This window comes from Pristiophorus japonicus, chromosome 3, assembly GCF_044704955.1.
Source record: "Pristiophorus japonicus isolate sPriJap1 chromosome 3, sPriJap1.hap1, whole genome shotgun sequence".
NCBI lineage: Eukaryota > Metazoa > Chordata > Chondrichthyes > Pristiophoridae > Pristiophorus > Pristiophorus japonicus.
Window position 1 is genome coordinate 55,253,961 of NC_091979.1, and position 16,899 is coordinate 55,270,859.

Genomic DNA, 16,899 nt, shown 5'->3' on the forward strand with positions numbered 1-16,899 from the left:
TCCTATATATGATGGTTACCTTAAAGCTAATTAAAAAAAATAAACATATTGAAATGGCCCAGTCCTTGTTGATGCAATATATATTTATTTGAATGTAAGACACAATCCCTAGATCACAAAGGCCCTCACTGTCTGACAGAGGGTACTGCTTACAAAAGTTGGTTCATGCATTAGATAATACATTAAAAAGTAAATTCAGAGAGGCTATGCCCTCAGCACATTGGTTCACTGAACAGTACCACAGACTAGTGAATCGTGTACAGAAGTCAGTACCCCTGATTCATGGTGTTCCTGATTCTGGTGATTAAAACCTATCATCCAAAAATTAAGAGTGCCATGAACTGAGCTCATTAACCTTTGTGCTTGATTTTACATGCTGTAGTCCTGTTGATTGTGGCCCCATTCCAGTAGCGTAGCTCTGGTGAACATATCCTATAATGTTCATTAATGTTTCATTCTAAAAATTATTTAGACTCGGTTTGATTTTGAAAAGTGGAACAATCATTCAAGCTAGTTGAGACTCTTAGCTGCCTTGATCCTACTCTTTGGAATACTTTCCGAAACCTATCCTCCTCGCTACCTTTCTCAAAATCCATCGTTTTGACCAATTTTTCAGTCACCTCTCCCAAATCTTGCATGATGGCTTGTTGTCCATTACATTGTTCTTTTTATTTATCCCCCACTCTCCTCCACCCCCCGCCATCCCTCTGTCCCTGTTATAAAGTACTTTGGGAAGTTTTCTATGCTAAGGTGCTATACAAATGCACATTATTGTTGTATTTGTTAATGATTACAGTTCAAGCTTCGGGAGCAGAGGACCTTGAGTTGGGAAAAGTGTTCACTTATTATCACTTCACCTGCACCTAAAGTCTTTGTGTGTATATAAAAATAAGTATTGTGCATTTCACAGCTTTCCCATCTGTCAAATGAAAATAATGCAGGATCTGACAAGTTCTCAGGACATTTTCAAGTGCTCCACAGTCAATGAATTACTTTTGAAGTGTAGTCACTCTTGTTATTTCGGCAAATGCAGCAGTTAAAGTCCCCAAAATAGCAAATGAGATGAATGATGAGTTAATCTGTTTTTGGTCAGAATTATTGGATGTCAGAACTCCCTAGTCTTGATTTATCAATGCCATGGGATCTTTTATATCCACAGGGCCTTGGTTTAATTTCTCATCGAAGGATGGCACCTCCCACAATGCAACATGAAAAGGCTGATTTTAACTGGGCCCAGGATCCTTGCTTCCGCCAGCTTTCGCTGGTGGGTCCAAGACTGTGCGATCCTTAGTCAGACCCACAGTGAAAATAGCATCTGTGTTTTGATGATGCTATCGGAATGCGACTCTGCCATTTAGATTAACCTCCTCCCCCACTCCTCTGGAGCATGTAGTAACTTAGCCGCCTTAACCCACCAACTCCCTTTCCACCTGGCATCACCGTTCCTGCTCAATTGGTTGTGGGGGGTGGGGTTCAAATCAATCCTTGTGTCAACCTGGAATATGTAATCAAATCCTAGATTGGGGCTTGCATCAACAAATTTCTGACTCAAGAGGTGGGAGTGCTCCCAAATAAGCCAAACTGATACTGACAAACTGAATGATATTAGCCAAAATGTTATTTAGTGCACTAGGCGTCAGTCCCAAGCACTCCCAGGTAACATATGGCATAGATTAGATGCAGAGTAAATTTGCACTGACCCAACAACACCTGAGTGGAGCATTCTCTGCTCCATCAGTGTGACATTTTCCTTTCCCATATATAGATAATCTAAGTGAAGCTTCCAGTTTGGTACCAATTAATGCTTAATTATGGGCAGTTTTGCACTGTTGAGATTGGGCTGTGGGCCGTCCATGGGCCTCCCGGCTGGGACCTGCACTTTATTCCTGGCTGGGCCACACTCTCTGTGTGCGCCGCCCATTTCGGCCTGAAAATGGGTCGAAAGGAATATCTGTCCCTTTATCTTTTAAGACCTCAAAAAATAGTAAGTAATTTATTCAGTGCCAGCTCTTATACTCTCACATATCATTAACCTCACAACACCACCTACAGGTGCAATTCTAGTAGAATCTTGCGAAGCACCTGCAGACTGAAATATATTATAAATCGAGTAAATTATGCTGGGGGGTTGGGGGGGGGGGGGGAGGGTGGGCAGGAATTACACAGTGCCCTGTTTGGGGGCGGTAAATGCGGGATTTAAAATAACGCGCTCCACTTGCTCTGTGGGGCGTGAGCTGGGCAGAAAGAATTCGAGAGGGGCCCCTGGTACATCGTGGGGCACCCTGACCTGTGTGAGAACACCACCGCAGGTCGGGGCTATAAATAGAGCTGGAGCACCAGGCCCTGGAACATCGTGGTGGAGATGCGGCGAATGAAGGTACAGGGCCCAGAAGAGCCAAGGGTCCAGGGACAGCACGGACCTGCCCACACTGCGATATGTGTGTGCACTAGGTCTGTGCAGCAGAGCAGGTCTCCAGTCATCCTGGTTAATCCTTGTCACTGGATAAAGGCCTAGCTCTGTCAAGCCCGTGTGGTGACTGATGTGCGTAGAAAGGGCCCTCCCCATCATTAAAGAGGAGGGCCAAGCTGCCGACTCTGCGAGTCTCTACCTGGACCATCGGGGAGCAGGGTTCTGTGACATGCAAGCGGAGTGCCGGGCTGCAAGATCACGGCAAGGACCCGGCGATACAGCATTCAACAGCCCACGACCTGTAAGTCGGACGATTTTTTTTTAAAGCACTACCTCCCCTTTAAATTTTGCCCCGGGAATGGCCGACAGCCCGGTACATGTCCTCTGAAGCTGTCGCTGCCATCGCTTGGCACAGCTTCAGGGGGTGCTCCCAAATTTTCATCCGGGGCGAAAACGGGTCTCTGCGCATGGTGATGACATTGTCAACACCGGCGCTATGGAGCGGATGCTACCAGTTACCGCCGCCGCTAAACTCCCATGAAATTTAGGGGGAGTTGTTTGTAGCGCAGCGCCTGGGCGAAAAATAATTTGCGGCCCATTAGCGCCCCCCGGGGGCCCTAATGGGAGGCTCAAACGACCCAAATTTCTCCCCCTAAAGCTATTAATACTTTCAGGCACATACACTCAACATAGTTTTCCCTGCATGGTGAGTCATGAAAAAAATATAATGTTTTATGTTTACCACAAACAGTTCGTAGTTATTTGCTTCAATTGCAAATGAGACTAAATGAGAGTAAATCTCCCACATCCTGACCTTGCTGTGTATATAGCCTCGTGTGAATCACTGATTCACCTTTAAAAAAACTACTAGCACGCATGCTGGGTAAGTAACCTATTAGTCCTGCCACATGAACTGACTCAGAGGCAGCTCCGAGTATCACCTCCTCGTGATTGCATTCACAGTATCCTTCACTGACATAAACTGATTGTGATAATGTACAGTTGCCAGATTGAACTAAGGACAAGTCAGTAATGAAGTTTAGTTAAAACCCAATGAAACATTTTAAAGTTATTGTTATTGACAAGTAAGAGTTCACAGGCAGATGAGCAGATGGACAGTGCCAGAAAATAAATCCCCTCCCGCATCTAGCAGTGCAGTGGGATTAGTGAGCTAAAGTGCTTGTCTAACATTTAGACGGTGCCTGTTCTGTGTTTATACTGGACAAATGTTTATACTTGATATAAACTGTCATCATATCATTGCTCGAACCCTTCCCCACACATTTTTTTTTCGGCAAAGATATTGAATCCTGGTGCAATGAAAATGCCTTTGAGTGACATCAGTGTAATTTGCCATGCAACTAAATGAAGCTTTATAATGGTATTTTCTGTCAACAGTTGAGTCACCTCAGGAACACTTTACACTGAGGTAAGGCTTATATGTTATCTGATGATGTCGTCAGTAAGTAATTCTATTGAAAGATGCAAAGGAGTGTTACTAAACTGCCACCTACCTCTTTTTTCCACAGCCTGGATGCAAAGCTTCACAAATCTTGGAACTGTGGTTCCCTCGCGCTTGCACAGTGCAGCCAAGTGGCAGCCAAATACTTGATCTACAATATAATACAAACACACAACTCGGGTTAATCATAAGACGATTGCATTAATAAGGATGCTGCTTTCTCTGATTTTGCAAGTAATTTAGCCCCTTTATCTGGCATTTGTGTTTCAACCCTGACCCTGAATCAATAAAGATTTTGTCATTGGATATGTCACATTTTAATAATTTTTGCACAGGCAAAATGATGACTGCTGGAGTACTGAGTAATGTAGCTGAAAAATAGCTGATTCAAGAAAATTTCATGATTTCTGAGCTAGTTACAGTCCTGTTCAATATGTTTTTCTCTTCTTCTGTGTGCGTATTACTGCCTCTCTGATTATGGAGGTTGTCTCAGACAAATACTTGGACCCCTCAGTAAGGCGACTTTAGTAGTGAGGAAATAATGAGAGATGTTAGAAATATTTCCAAAAAATGCATCAGTACTATGGTAGAGAATATATTTTTACTAAACCGATATTATTTACATGAACCGATATTATTTAATATGAACAATGCAAGATCTGAACGCAATAACTGCGTACAGTTCTGGTCAACATATTATAAAAAGGATATAGTTTCACTGGAGAGGGTGCAGAGAAAATTTACAAGGATGATACTAGAAATGCGAGGGTATACATATCAGGAAAGGATGAACAGGCTGGGCCTCTTTTCTCTTGAAAAAAGGCAGCTCAGGGGTGACCTAATAGAGGTCTTTAAAATTATGAAAGGTTTTGATAGAGTGGATACAGAGAGAATGGGCTAGAACCTCCACTTTTGTGCTTATCGCCCCAAAATGGGCGTTATTTCCAGCGTGGGCATTAAAAAAGGGTTTTCAGATTGCCGGCTTCTCGCCCATTCTCAAAACACCGAGGTTATATTTTTGAAAATGGGCGTTACCACATGCAATATTTAATGGGCGGTAGCGGTAAATTTTTTGACCTTCGGCCGTAAAGTGTGGCCGTCCTTAGCAACAGCATGGCAACACTCAATTCCTGTGATTTTGGAGGTCAAAGGTCATCATGAGATGTGCAGGAGACTTCTCTATATTATAACACCACACGTGTGTATATTGTAACACATCACACAGCATGTATATTGTAACACAGCGCATGTGTGTATACTGTAATACATCACATGCATGTATATTGTAACACATCACACATGAATATCGTAACACATCACACGGTGTGTATATTCTAACAGCACACATATGTATACTGTAACACATTAGACAGCGTGTATATTGTAACATCACATGTGTGTATATTGCAACACATCACATACATGTATATTGTAGCACATCACACATCTGTGTATATTGAAACACATCACACGTGTGCATATTGTAACACAGCACATAGCGCAAACATTGTCACACATCAGACCGCGCGCACTGTCACACATCACATAGTGCGCACAATGTCACATCACACGGTGCGCACAATGTCACACATCACTCAATGTGCACACTGTCACACATCACATCGTGCACATTGTTGTACATCACGCACCGCGCACGTTGTCGCACATCACATCGCGCACATTGTCACACATCGCACGATGCGTACACTGTCACACATCATATCACGCACATTGTCACACATCACACCACGCACATTGTCACACATCACATGGTGCGCACATTGTCACACATCACACACCGCACACTTTGTCACACATCACAATGTAACCCCACTTTTTAAAAAAGGAAGGAGAGAGAAAACAGGGAATTATAGACCGGTCAGCCTGACATCGGTAGTGGGCAAAATAATGGAATCAATTATTAAGGATGTCATAACAGCGCATTTGGAAAGTGGTGACATAATAGGTACAAGTCAGCATGGATTTGTGAAAGGGAAAGCATGCTTGACAAATCTTCTGGAATTTTTTGAGGATGTTTCCAGTAGAGTGGACAAGGGAGAACCAGTTGATGTGGTGTATTTGGACTTTCAGAAGGCTTTCGACAAGGTCCCACACAAGAGATTAATGTGCAAAGTTAAAGCACATGGGATTGGGAGTAGTGTGCTGACGTGGATTGAGAACTGGTTGTCAGACAGGAAGCAAAGAGTAGAAGTAAATGGGTACTTTTCAGAATGGCAGGTAGTGACTAGTGGGGTACCACAATATTCTGTGCTGGGGCTCCAACTGTTTACATTGTACATTAATGATTTAGACGAGGGGATTAAGTGTAGTATCTCCAAATTTGCGGATGACACTAAGTTGGGTGGCAGTGTGAGCTGTGAGGAGGATGCTATGAGGCTGCAGAGTGACTTGGATAGGTTAGGTGAGTGGGCAAATTCATGGCAGATGAAGTATAATGTGGATAAATGTGAGGTTATCCACTTTGGTGGTAAAAACAGAGAGACAGACTATTATCTGAATGGTGACAGATTAGGAAAAGGAGAGGTGCAGCGAGACCTGGGTGTCATGGTACATCAGTCATTGAAGGTTGGCATGCAGGTACAGCAGGCGGTTAAGAAAGCAAATGGCATGTTGGCCTTCATAGCGAGGGGATTTGAGTACAGGGGCAGGGAGGTGTTACTACAGTTGTACAGGGCCTTGGTGAGGCCACACCTGGAATATTGTGTACAGTTTTGGTCTCCTAACCTGAGGAAGGACATTCTTCCTATTGAGGGAGTGCAGCGAAGGTTCACCAGACTGATTCCCGGGATGGCGGGACTGACATATCAAGAAAGACTGGATCAACTGGGCTTGTATTCACTGGAGTTCAGAAGAATGAGAGGGGATCTCATAGAAACGTTTAAAATTCTGCTGGGTTTGGACAGGTTCGATGTAGGAAGAATGTTCCCAATGTTGGGGAAGTCCAGAACCAGGGGTCACAGTCTAAGGATAAGGGGTAAGCCATTTAGGACCGAGATGAGGAGAAACTTCTTCACCCAGAGAGTGGTGAATCTGTGGAATTCTCTACCACAGAAAGTTGTTGAGGTCAATTCACTAAATATATTCAAAAAGGAGTTGGATGTAGTCCTTACTACTAGGGAGATCAAGGGGTATGGCGAGAAAGCAGGAATGGGGTACTGAAGTTGCGTGTTCAGCCATGAACTCATTGAATGGCGGTGCAGGCTCGAAGGGCCGAATGGCCTACTCCTGCACCTATTTTCTATGTTTCTATGAGACAGAGAGAGAGGGAGCTCAGAGGGACTGAAGGCATGTCTGGGTGTGGTGTGGCTGCTTTGGGAGGAAGGAGGGAGACTTTAGAACTTCACAGCAAGTAGGCAAACAAAATATAGCTATTAACAGCCACATATTTGACCGAATTTGCCCTATAATGGAGAGAGAGGAGGAGGCATCACAGCATGCTGTGGAGTCTGATGCTGGAGAGAGCAGTGAGGTGGGAGAGGAGCACATTGGAGGCCGCAAAAAAGCCAGGAAATTCTCGGATGAGGCAAATGCCTCCTTCCTGCAGGAGGTCGAGTTACGCTGGGGTGATTTGACACAGGGAGGGCGTGGGAAGCCCACCCTAAAGGCATACCAGAAGATATGGACTGAGATAGCAGATGTGGTCTCGTCAGTGACCAACGAAGTGCGTGAAGGCAACCAATACCACAAACGATGGAACGACCTTGTGGGATCCGCAAGAGTAAGTATTACATTGATTTATATGTACTTATGTATTTATATAATTTGATTTGTAAGTCATGAGTGACTATCATCAGATGTGAGGTCTTTCACTTTTACCGGGAATGTTTTACTCAAAGCCTGCGGTCACGGTGCATGTCTTTAGGTAAAGAAGGATAATTTTCATAACCAACAGATGAAATCAACATCATTATGTGTTATATCAGTGTCTGTGACAGTACCTAGCAATGATATCACACAATGATCTCATGCTATATCGTCCTGTCACCTTTTACAGAAGAAGCTATCGACAATGAGTTCCGTGCAGAGACGAACAGGTGGGGGGCCACCAGTCCCCAGCGACATCACTGACATGGAGGAGCGTGTGCTCTCACTTGTGGGGAAGAACCCCCGGACAGCCACGGATGCATCTACAAACCCAGAAGTGATGCCACGTGAGGAAAGCTTACACCATTGCGTAATGTAAAGTCAATAGATGCCACACCCACTCATATCCGAACAATCATATATGATAGATGATTTCTAAAATTGTCAGAGAAATAATGATAGCCTAATGAAAATCATTGGAATGCAAATGTGTTGATGGTCATGAAATGTCATGTCTGCGATGATTTTGAGAGCGCTGGTGTTTTTGTCGTGCATATGCTGTGTGTAGCGCTGGACTCGCCTTGTGACCCTAGCACCCCCTTCTCCTCCAATAACCTCATTTGTGTTTTTCAGCTCAGCCAGCAGCGCATCCCAAGGCAAAACCACAGAGGCCAGAAGGCGGAGGCGCGGGGCAGGAGTTGACGGACAATCCTACATCTGGTGCTGAGGAGCTCCGATTCTTACCCGTCAATCCGCTGGGTCTGTTCTCCATGGATAAGAGCACGGATTTCGAGGAACCTGGCATCGCCATGCTCCAGAAGCTATTCCACCCCATGGCCATCTAGTGGTCCTCTGGTCATTCCCGCCTTCACTCTGGAGGTACCGGCCCCAAATACCTCGCCACAGGGCATCCCGTTTGTCCCCAGGACGGCGCCGACCCCGCGGAAGTCCCGTGGACGCGACAGGTCTGTTCCACGAGCGCCACATGACAGTGGAGAGATGGTACAATTGTCCAGGAGACATTGGTGACCAGCTCATCGAAGCTTTGGGGGACATATCCTGACAGCTGGCCACCATGATCGAGACTTTCCCGCGGATGGCGGAGGCCCTGGATGCGATAGCCAGGAACACTGCTGCCACAGGCCTCCCAGTGGTCCCTGAGCACGACACTACACCCCCTAGATTCCACACCACCACTGTGAACGACAGATGAGAGCAAGTACCAAGATCCTCCTTCTGCATCAGAGAATGTTGCCCCCTCGGCATCCCCCGCTCCCGTACCCATGCAACGACCGCATCTGCCTTCATCCCCCCCAATGAGGCACCGCCTGAGGAGCTCCTCGGCCAGGTGCCATGGAGCGAGGAGGGGAAGGGGTAGAGGTGGGGAGAAGAAGGGAAGGGGGGAAGGAAAGTGAGGTGCATGTCCGCAGGTGATGGTAGTGTTATATCTTCATTTGGGTGTATGCAATTTGTTGCAATGTATGGGAACTGGGGATCACGCTCCTGCTTTGCCTTTGTATTCTGTGTTGCTGAACATGTTGAACATGTGATTGATGTCAATGGTGGAAAAAGTGGGGTGTGGGCGGGGGTTGGATGTGATACTTACGATTTCAGACCAATGTTGGTATAAAATTTTTGTTATTGAACCTAACCTTGTTGCACATTGTCTCAGATAGCTGCACCATTACACACTGTTGATTCCTTAACATGAAAGGGTTAAATACAACTTAACATCAATCAACGCAAACTTTAACTGGCACCAAGGTGATGGGCACCATTGATGTCTGAGTTGTACATACACAGCAGTGTGTCAGCGTTATCAACACTCATATCAACACTCTTTCAGGAAAATCATTCAGATTTCAGCTCCTCACATAAGAGTGGAATTTTAAAAATGCCAGCCACACCGCTCAGAACAGTTCCATTTTTTATGGACGTTTTTTTGGGTGAGCGATATTGTGGGCGATATGTGTGCGAGATGGGGAAAGTGACAATGGGCGATCTCCTGGACGTTAGTTTCACCAAATGTGCTCTTTACGATAAAAAAAAAGTGGGCAGGCGGTATAATTGAATGTCGGCGTTAATTCCGTGTGGAAAGTAACGCTGGGCAATATTATGGGCATTGATTTCACCCATTCTGATGATTCCGCCCCCAAAAAATGGGCGGGCGTTGATATTTTTTCCTGGCGTTTACCACATAGGGAAAGTAACGCTTGGCGATAAGTTTTCTAAAAATGCCTGTCAATTTCCATTTTGTGTCAAAATGAGCGATATATGGGTGTTATACGTCATTTCAGCGGTTAAATGGGTGTTAAGTGGGTGTTAAGCATGCAAAAAAAGTGGAGGTTCTAGCCCATAGTTTTCACTTGTGGGGAAGAGCATAACTAGAGGCCATCAAGAAAGATAGTCACCAAGAAATCCAATACGGAATTCAAAAGAAACTTCTTTACCCAAAGAGTGGTGAGAATGTGGAACCCGCTACCACAGGGAGTGGTTGATGCAAATGGTATAGATGCATTTAAGGAGAGGCTAGACAAGCATATGAGGGAGAAGGGAATAGAGGGTTATGCTGATAGATTTCGATGAGGAAAGACGGGAGGAGGCTTAGGTGGAGCATAAACACTGGCATGGACTGGTTGGGCCGAATGGTCTGTTTCTATGCCAGATGAGGCCTACAAAAGGGTGTGTCGGAGGCGGCGGCAGTTGAGGAGGAGTTCGGGACGTTGGTGAGGCCTACAAAAGGCCCAGCAGGTGCGTCGGAGGCGACGGCAGTCGAGGAGGAGTTCGGGACGTTGGTGAGGCCTACAAAAGGCCCAGCAGGTGCGTCGGAGGCGACGGCAGTCGAGGAGGAGTTCGGGACGTTGGTGAGGCCAGCTGGTGCAACTGCAGTGGGGTGAGAAGGCTAAAAAGAAGTAGAAAGAAATCGAAAGGTGATGTCACAGCCAAGGGGGTAAGTGATTGGCCGGTGATTGCTGAGTAGCTTTTCTTTTTTTTTCTATATCAGTAAGTAACATTTAGCATTGTTGTTGCCAATTTAAGTGTATCTAAGGGTTAAGTCATGGCAGGACAGCTCGGACACGTGTTATGCTCCTCCTGTACTATGTGGGAAGTCAGGGACGCTTCCAGTGTCCCTGACGACTATGTGTGCGGAAAGTGTATCTGCCTCCAGCTCCTGACAGACCGCATTGCGGCACTGGAGCTGCGGGTGGATGAACTCTGGAGCATCCACGATGCTGAGAATGACGTGAATAGCTCGTTTAGCGAGTTGGTCTTACCGCAGGAAAAGGGTACACAGCCAGATAGTAAATGGGTGACCAGCAGGAAGAGTAGTGCAAGGAAGGTAGTGCAGGGGTCCCCTGCGGTCATCCCCCTGCAAAACAGATATACCGCTTTGGGTAGTGTTGAGGGGGATGACTCATCAGGGGGGAGCAGCAGCAGCCAAGTTCATGGCACCATAGGTGGCTCTGCTGCACAGGAGGCCAGGAAAAAGAGTGGGAGAGCTATAGTGATAGGGGATTTGATTGTAAGGGGAATAGATAGGCGTTTCTGCGGCCGCAACCGAGACTTCAGGATGGTATATTGCCTCCCTGGTGCAAGGGTCAAGGATGTCTTGGAGCAGGAGCAGGACATTCTGAAAAGGGATGGTGTTTCTGAAAACAACTAGTTGTCGTGGTGCAGAGAGGTACCAACGATACAGGTAAAAAAACAGGATGAGGTCCTACAAGACGAATTTAGGGAGCTAGGAGCTAAATTAAAAAGTAGAACCTCAAAGTAGTAATCTCAGGATTGCTACCAGTGCCACGTGCTAGTCAGAGTAGGAATTGCAGGATAGCTCAGATGAATATGTGGCTTGAGCAGTGGTGCAAAAGGGAGGGATTTAAATTCCTGGGACATTGGAACTGATTCTGGGGGAGGTGGGACCAGTACAAACCAGACGGTCTGCACCTGGGCAGGACCGGAACTAATGTCCTCGAGGAGTGTTTGCTAGTGCTGTTGGGAAGGAGTTAAACTAACATGGCAGGGGGATGAGAACCTATGCAAGGAGACAGAGGGAAATAAAATGGAGGCAGAAGCAAAAGATAGAAAGGAGAATAGTAAAAGTGGAGGGCAGAGAAACCCAAGGCAAAAAACAAAAAGGGTCACATTACAAAAAAATTCTAAAGGAGCAAAGTGTGTTAAAAAGACTGTGCCTCAATGCGAGGAGTTTTCGGAATAAGTTGGACGAATTAACTGCGCAGATAGCAGTTAACGGATATAATGTAATTGGCATCACGGAGACATGGCTCCAAGGTGACCAAGGCTGTGAACTCAACATCCAGGGGTATTCAACACTTAGGAAGGATAGGCAGAGAGGAAAAGGAGGTGGGGTGGCATTGCTGGTTAAAGAGGAAATGAATGCAATAGTAAGGAGGAACATTAGCCTGGATGATGTGGAGTCGGTATGGGTGGAGCTGCGGAATTCCAATGGACAGAAAACACTAGTGGGATTTGTGTACAGACCAACAAACAGTAGTAGTAAGGTTGGGGACAGCACCAAACATGAAATAAGAGATGTGTGCAATAAAGGTACAGCAGTTTTCATGGGCGACTTTAATCTACATATTGATTGGGCTAACCAATGCGGTAGCAATGCGGTGGAGGAGGATTTCCTGGACTGTATTAGGGATGGTTTTCCAGACCAATATGTCGAGGAACCAACTAGAGAGCTGGCCATCCTAGACTGGGTGATGTGTAATGAGAAGGGACTAATTAGAATCTTGTTGTGCGAGGCCCCTTGGGGAAGAGTGACCATAATATGGTAGAATTCTTTATTAAGATGGAGAGTGACACAGTTAATTCAGAAACTAGGGTCCTGAACTTAAGGAAAGATAACTTCGATAGTATGAGGCATGAATTGGCTAGAATAGACTGGCAAAGGATACTTAAAAGGTTGACGGTGGATAGGCAATGGCAAACATTTAAAGATCACATGGATGAATTCAGCAATTGTACATCCCTGTCTGGAGTAAAAATAAATGGGGGAAGGTGGCTCAACCATGGCTAACAAGGGAAATTAAGGATAGTTTTAAAGCCAAGGAAGAGGCATATAATTTGGCTCGAAAAAGCAACAAACCCGAGGACTGGCAGAAATTTAGAATTCAGCAGAGGAAGACTAAGAGTTTAATTAAGAGGGGGAAAATAGAGTACGAGAGGAAGCTTGCAGGGAATATAAAAACTTACTGCAAAAGCTTCTATAAATATGTGAGGAGAAAAAGATTAGTGAAGACAAACATAGGTCCCTTGCAGTCGGATTCAGTTGAATTTATAATGGGGAACAAAGAAATGGCAGACCAATTGAACAAATACTTCGGTTCTGTCTTCATGAAGGAAGACACAAATAACCTTCCGAATGTACTAGGGAACTGTGGGTCTAGTGAGAAGGAGGAACTGAAGGATATCCGTATTAGGCGGGAAATTGTGTTGGGGAAATTGATGGGATGAAGGCCGATAAATCCCTGGGGCCTGATAGTCTGCATCCCAGAGTATTTAAGAATAGAAATAGTGGATGCATTGGTGATCATTTTCCAACAGTCTATCGACTCTAGATCAGTTCCTATGGACTGGAGGGTAGCTAATGTAACACCACTTTTTTAAAAAGGAGGAAGAGAGAAAATGGGTAATTATAGACCGGTTAGCCTGCCATCCATAGCGGGGAAAAAGTTGGAATTAATTATTGAAGATGTAATAACAGCGCATTTGGAAAGCAGTGGCAGGATCGGTCCAAGTCAGCATGGATTTATGAAAAGGAAATCATGGTTGATGAAGCTTCTGGAATTTTTTGAGGATGTAACTAACAGAGTGGACAAGGGAGAACCAGTGGATGTGGTGTATTTGGACTTTCAAAAGCTTTTGACAAGATCCCGCACAAGGGATTGGTGTGCAAAATCAGAGCTCATGGTATTGGGGGTAATGTACTGATGTGGATAGAGAACTGGTTGGAAGACAGGAAGCAGAGAGTTGGGATAAATGGATCCTTTTCAGAATGGCAGGCAGTGACTAGTGGAGTGCTGCAGGGCTCAGTGCTGGGACCCCAGCTCTTTACAATATACATTAACGATTTTGATGAAAGAATTGAGTGTAATATCTCCAAATTTGCAGATGACACTAAACTGGGTGGCGGTGTGAGCTGTGAGGAGGACGCTAAGAGGCTGCAGGGTGACTTGGACAGGTTAGGTGAGTGGGCAAATGCAAGGCAGATGCAGTATAATGTGGATAAATGTGAGGTTATCCATTTTGGGGGCAAAAACACAAAGGCAGAATATTATCTGATGGCGGCAGATTAGGAAAAGGGGAGGTGCAATGAGACCTGGGCGTCATGGTTCATCAGTCATTGAAAATGGGCATGCAGGTACAGCAGGCAGTGAAGAAGGCAAATGGTATGTTGGCCTTCATAGCTAGGGGATTTGAGTATAGGAGCAGGGAGGTCTTACTGCAGTTGTACAGGGCTTTAGTGAGGCCTCACCTGGAATATTGTGTTCAGTTTTGGCCCCCTAATCTGAGGAAGGACATTCTTGCTACTGAGGGAGTCCAGCGAAGGTTCACCAGACTAATTCCAGGGATGGCTGGACTATCATATGAGGAGAGACTGGATCAACTGGGCCTTTATTCACTGGAGTTTAGAAGGATGAGAGGGGATCTCATAGAAACATATAAGATTCTGATGGGACTGGACAGGTTAGATGTGGGAAGAATGTTCCCGATGTTGTGGAAGTCCAGAACCAGGGGACATAGTCTTAGGATAAGGGGTAAGCCATTTAGGACTGAGATGAGGAGAAACTTCTTCACTCAGAGAGTTGTTAACCTATGGAATTCCCTGCCGCAGAGAGTTGTTGATGCCAGTTCATTGGATATATTCAAGAGTGAGTTAGATATGGCCCTTACGGCTAAGGGGATCAAGGGATATGGAGAGAAAGCAAGAAAGGGGTACTGAGGTGAATGATCAGGCATGATCTTATTGAATGGCGGTGCAGGCTCGAAGGGCCGAATGGCCTACTCCTGCACCTATTTTCTATATTTCTATGTTTCTATGTTTCTATATCCTCTGTAGTCCTATGTCTGTAATGAATCCTCATGGATTGAAATGTAAAATAATAATTCTAATAAACTCAAATACAAATGAATTATACGGGTCCTTCAATCTAGTAGGATAGCTAGTGATTCTAAAAGTCAAAATTTAGCAGTTTTAACACAGTTGGGAGTTTCCTCCTCTTTGGTCAAATGAAAACTGAGAAAATTAATATTAAAATCTGATGCATACACACTGGAATGTTGGCCTGCGCTGAGCTCAAAGCTGGTGACATGCGGTTATTTAAAAAAACAACTGAATGCTTTGCCAAGGAATCACTTGTATTATCATTTGAATATTCCTATAAATGTATTTGTCAACAGCTTAATCAATATTGTCCCATTATTTGCCATGGCAGGGCATTTAGCGGTGCCTGCCATTAATTAGTCTTGCCCTAGCGCGTTTAGGATTCTAAATTTTTTGCGTGCCAATTTGCTGAAAGTAAGAGCTTATAACAGTACAGTGAGGGAAACAGGGCATCTGGGACCTGAGTGAATGGGGCAAACAACTGTGTATCTCCTTAACCAATTAGATTGCAGGATTGTGAAACGAACATTGCAAAGACTGAGAAGGAAGTGCAAATTAAAGTGGGTAACTTCAATGCCAAATCAGGTACATTAAGAAAAATAAGGAGAGAGAAAGAAAGATTGAATCAAGAGAGAGTAAAAAAAGATAGAAAGGTTAATTTGAAAAAAAAGTTTACAGATTTGAAATTTGTCAATCTCCAACAACAATTTGTACATGAAGCAATAAAACGCCACACTTGCAATAGTTGATTTTCAGTGCCAGAGAGGTTGATTGGCAGTAATTAACACTTATCATGTCATTAAAAGGGTACTTACACTTAAAATGTTAACTTTCTGTGGTGAGTTTAGTACGTATATACCATGCAACTACTGCAATTTCACACCATTCAATGTATTTCAATGTATTTCAATGAGATGCCATTTCCGCAAAGTGGCCCAACTGGGACAATAACTTTCGGATATCTGCGTATAATCTCGTATCTGGCCCTCACCTGAAGTTGCCGTAAATAATAGCGAGTGCAATTAGCCTCACTGTTATTTTGACAGCAGATGCTGGCCCATTGTCACAATTTATTGCTATTTTCTTCGATAACAACAGGGTATACTTCAATGGGATAATATCGACGGCAGCAAAGCCACTGAGAGTGCATTAGTGATATTATCTGGTATGAACAAGGAAACTGTAAAACCATGCAACATAAAACCTCAATTTCATGTTAGGGAAGAAAAAATGCTTGAACGTGGGGCATAAATAGAATTAGAAAGCATTGTTTATTGCACAGAGTAATTGTTTTGAAATTTGATTAAGGCTACTGAGTACTCGATTATAAGCATTTACAATCAATAGATACAATGAACTTCAAACAAATCCCAATTAAACTAGACAATGGAATGAAATACTGGGAAAAGCATTCTTTAGTCTCACTGCATATGAGTAGCACCATATAAATGCAAGCGGGACAGCGTGGCGGCCTTGACCTGCGAGAGACCATCAGCGGCAAGTTGGGGCCATAAAAGGAGCGGCAAACAGCTGCCCCTGGACAGCTTGGTGGTGTACCACTTCAAGGTACAGCGCGAGCTGGTGCAGGAGGGCGATGGCAGCGAAGAGGAACGTCATCAAGGTCCACGTGGTGATTGGAGCGTGGGCAGATACAGCAGGAGCAGCGAGGTCGGGGCGAAAGAGCGGCGAGAAACAGAGAAGCATAGAAAATAGAAACATAGAAAAATAAGTGCAGGAGTAGGCCATTCGGCCCTTCGAGCCTGCACCATCATTCAATAAGATCATGGCTGATCATTCACTTCAGTACCCCTTTCCTGCTTTCTCTCCATACCCCTGGATCACTTTTGCTGTAAGGGCCATAAGCGAACTCCCTCTTGAATATATCTAACGAACTGGCATCAACAACTCTCTGCGGAAGAGAATTCCACAGGTTAACAACTCTCTGAGTGAAGAAGTTTCTTCTCATCTCAGTCCTAAATGGCTTACCCCTTATCCTTAGGCTGTGCCCCCTGGTTCTGGGCTCCCCCAACATCGAGAACATTCTTCCTGCATCTAACCTGTCAAGTCCCG

The 16,899-nt window shown here is 44.8% G+C and overlaps 1 protein-coding gene across 1 annotated transcript in view; it reads right to left on the bottom strand.

Moving 5' to 3' along the window:
- arhgap15 (Rho GTPase activating protein 15) overlaps nt 1-16,899 on the bottom strand; it is an 833,101-nt gene that overhangs the window by 272,972 nt on the left and 543,230 nt on the right. The window contains exon 11 of the mRNA XM_070873559.1: nt 3,925-4,023. Coding sequence (XP_070729660.1) covers nt 3,925-4,023 — 99 coding nt within the window. The remainder of the gene's footprint in view (nt 1-3,924; nt 4,024-16,899) is intronic.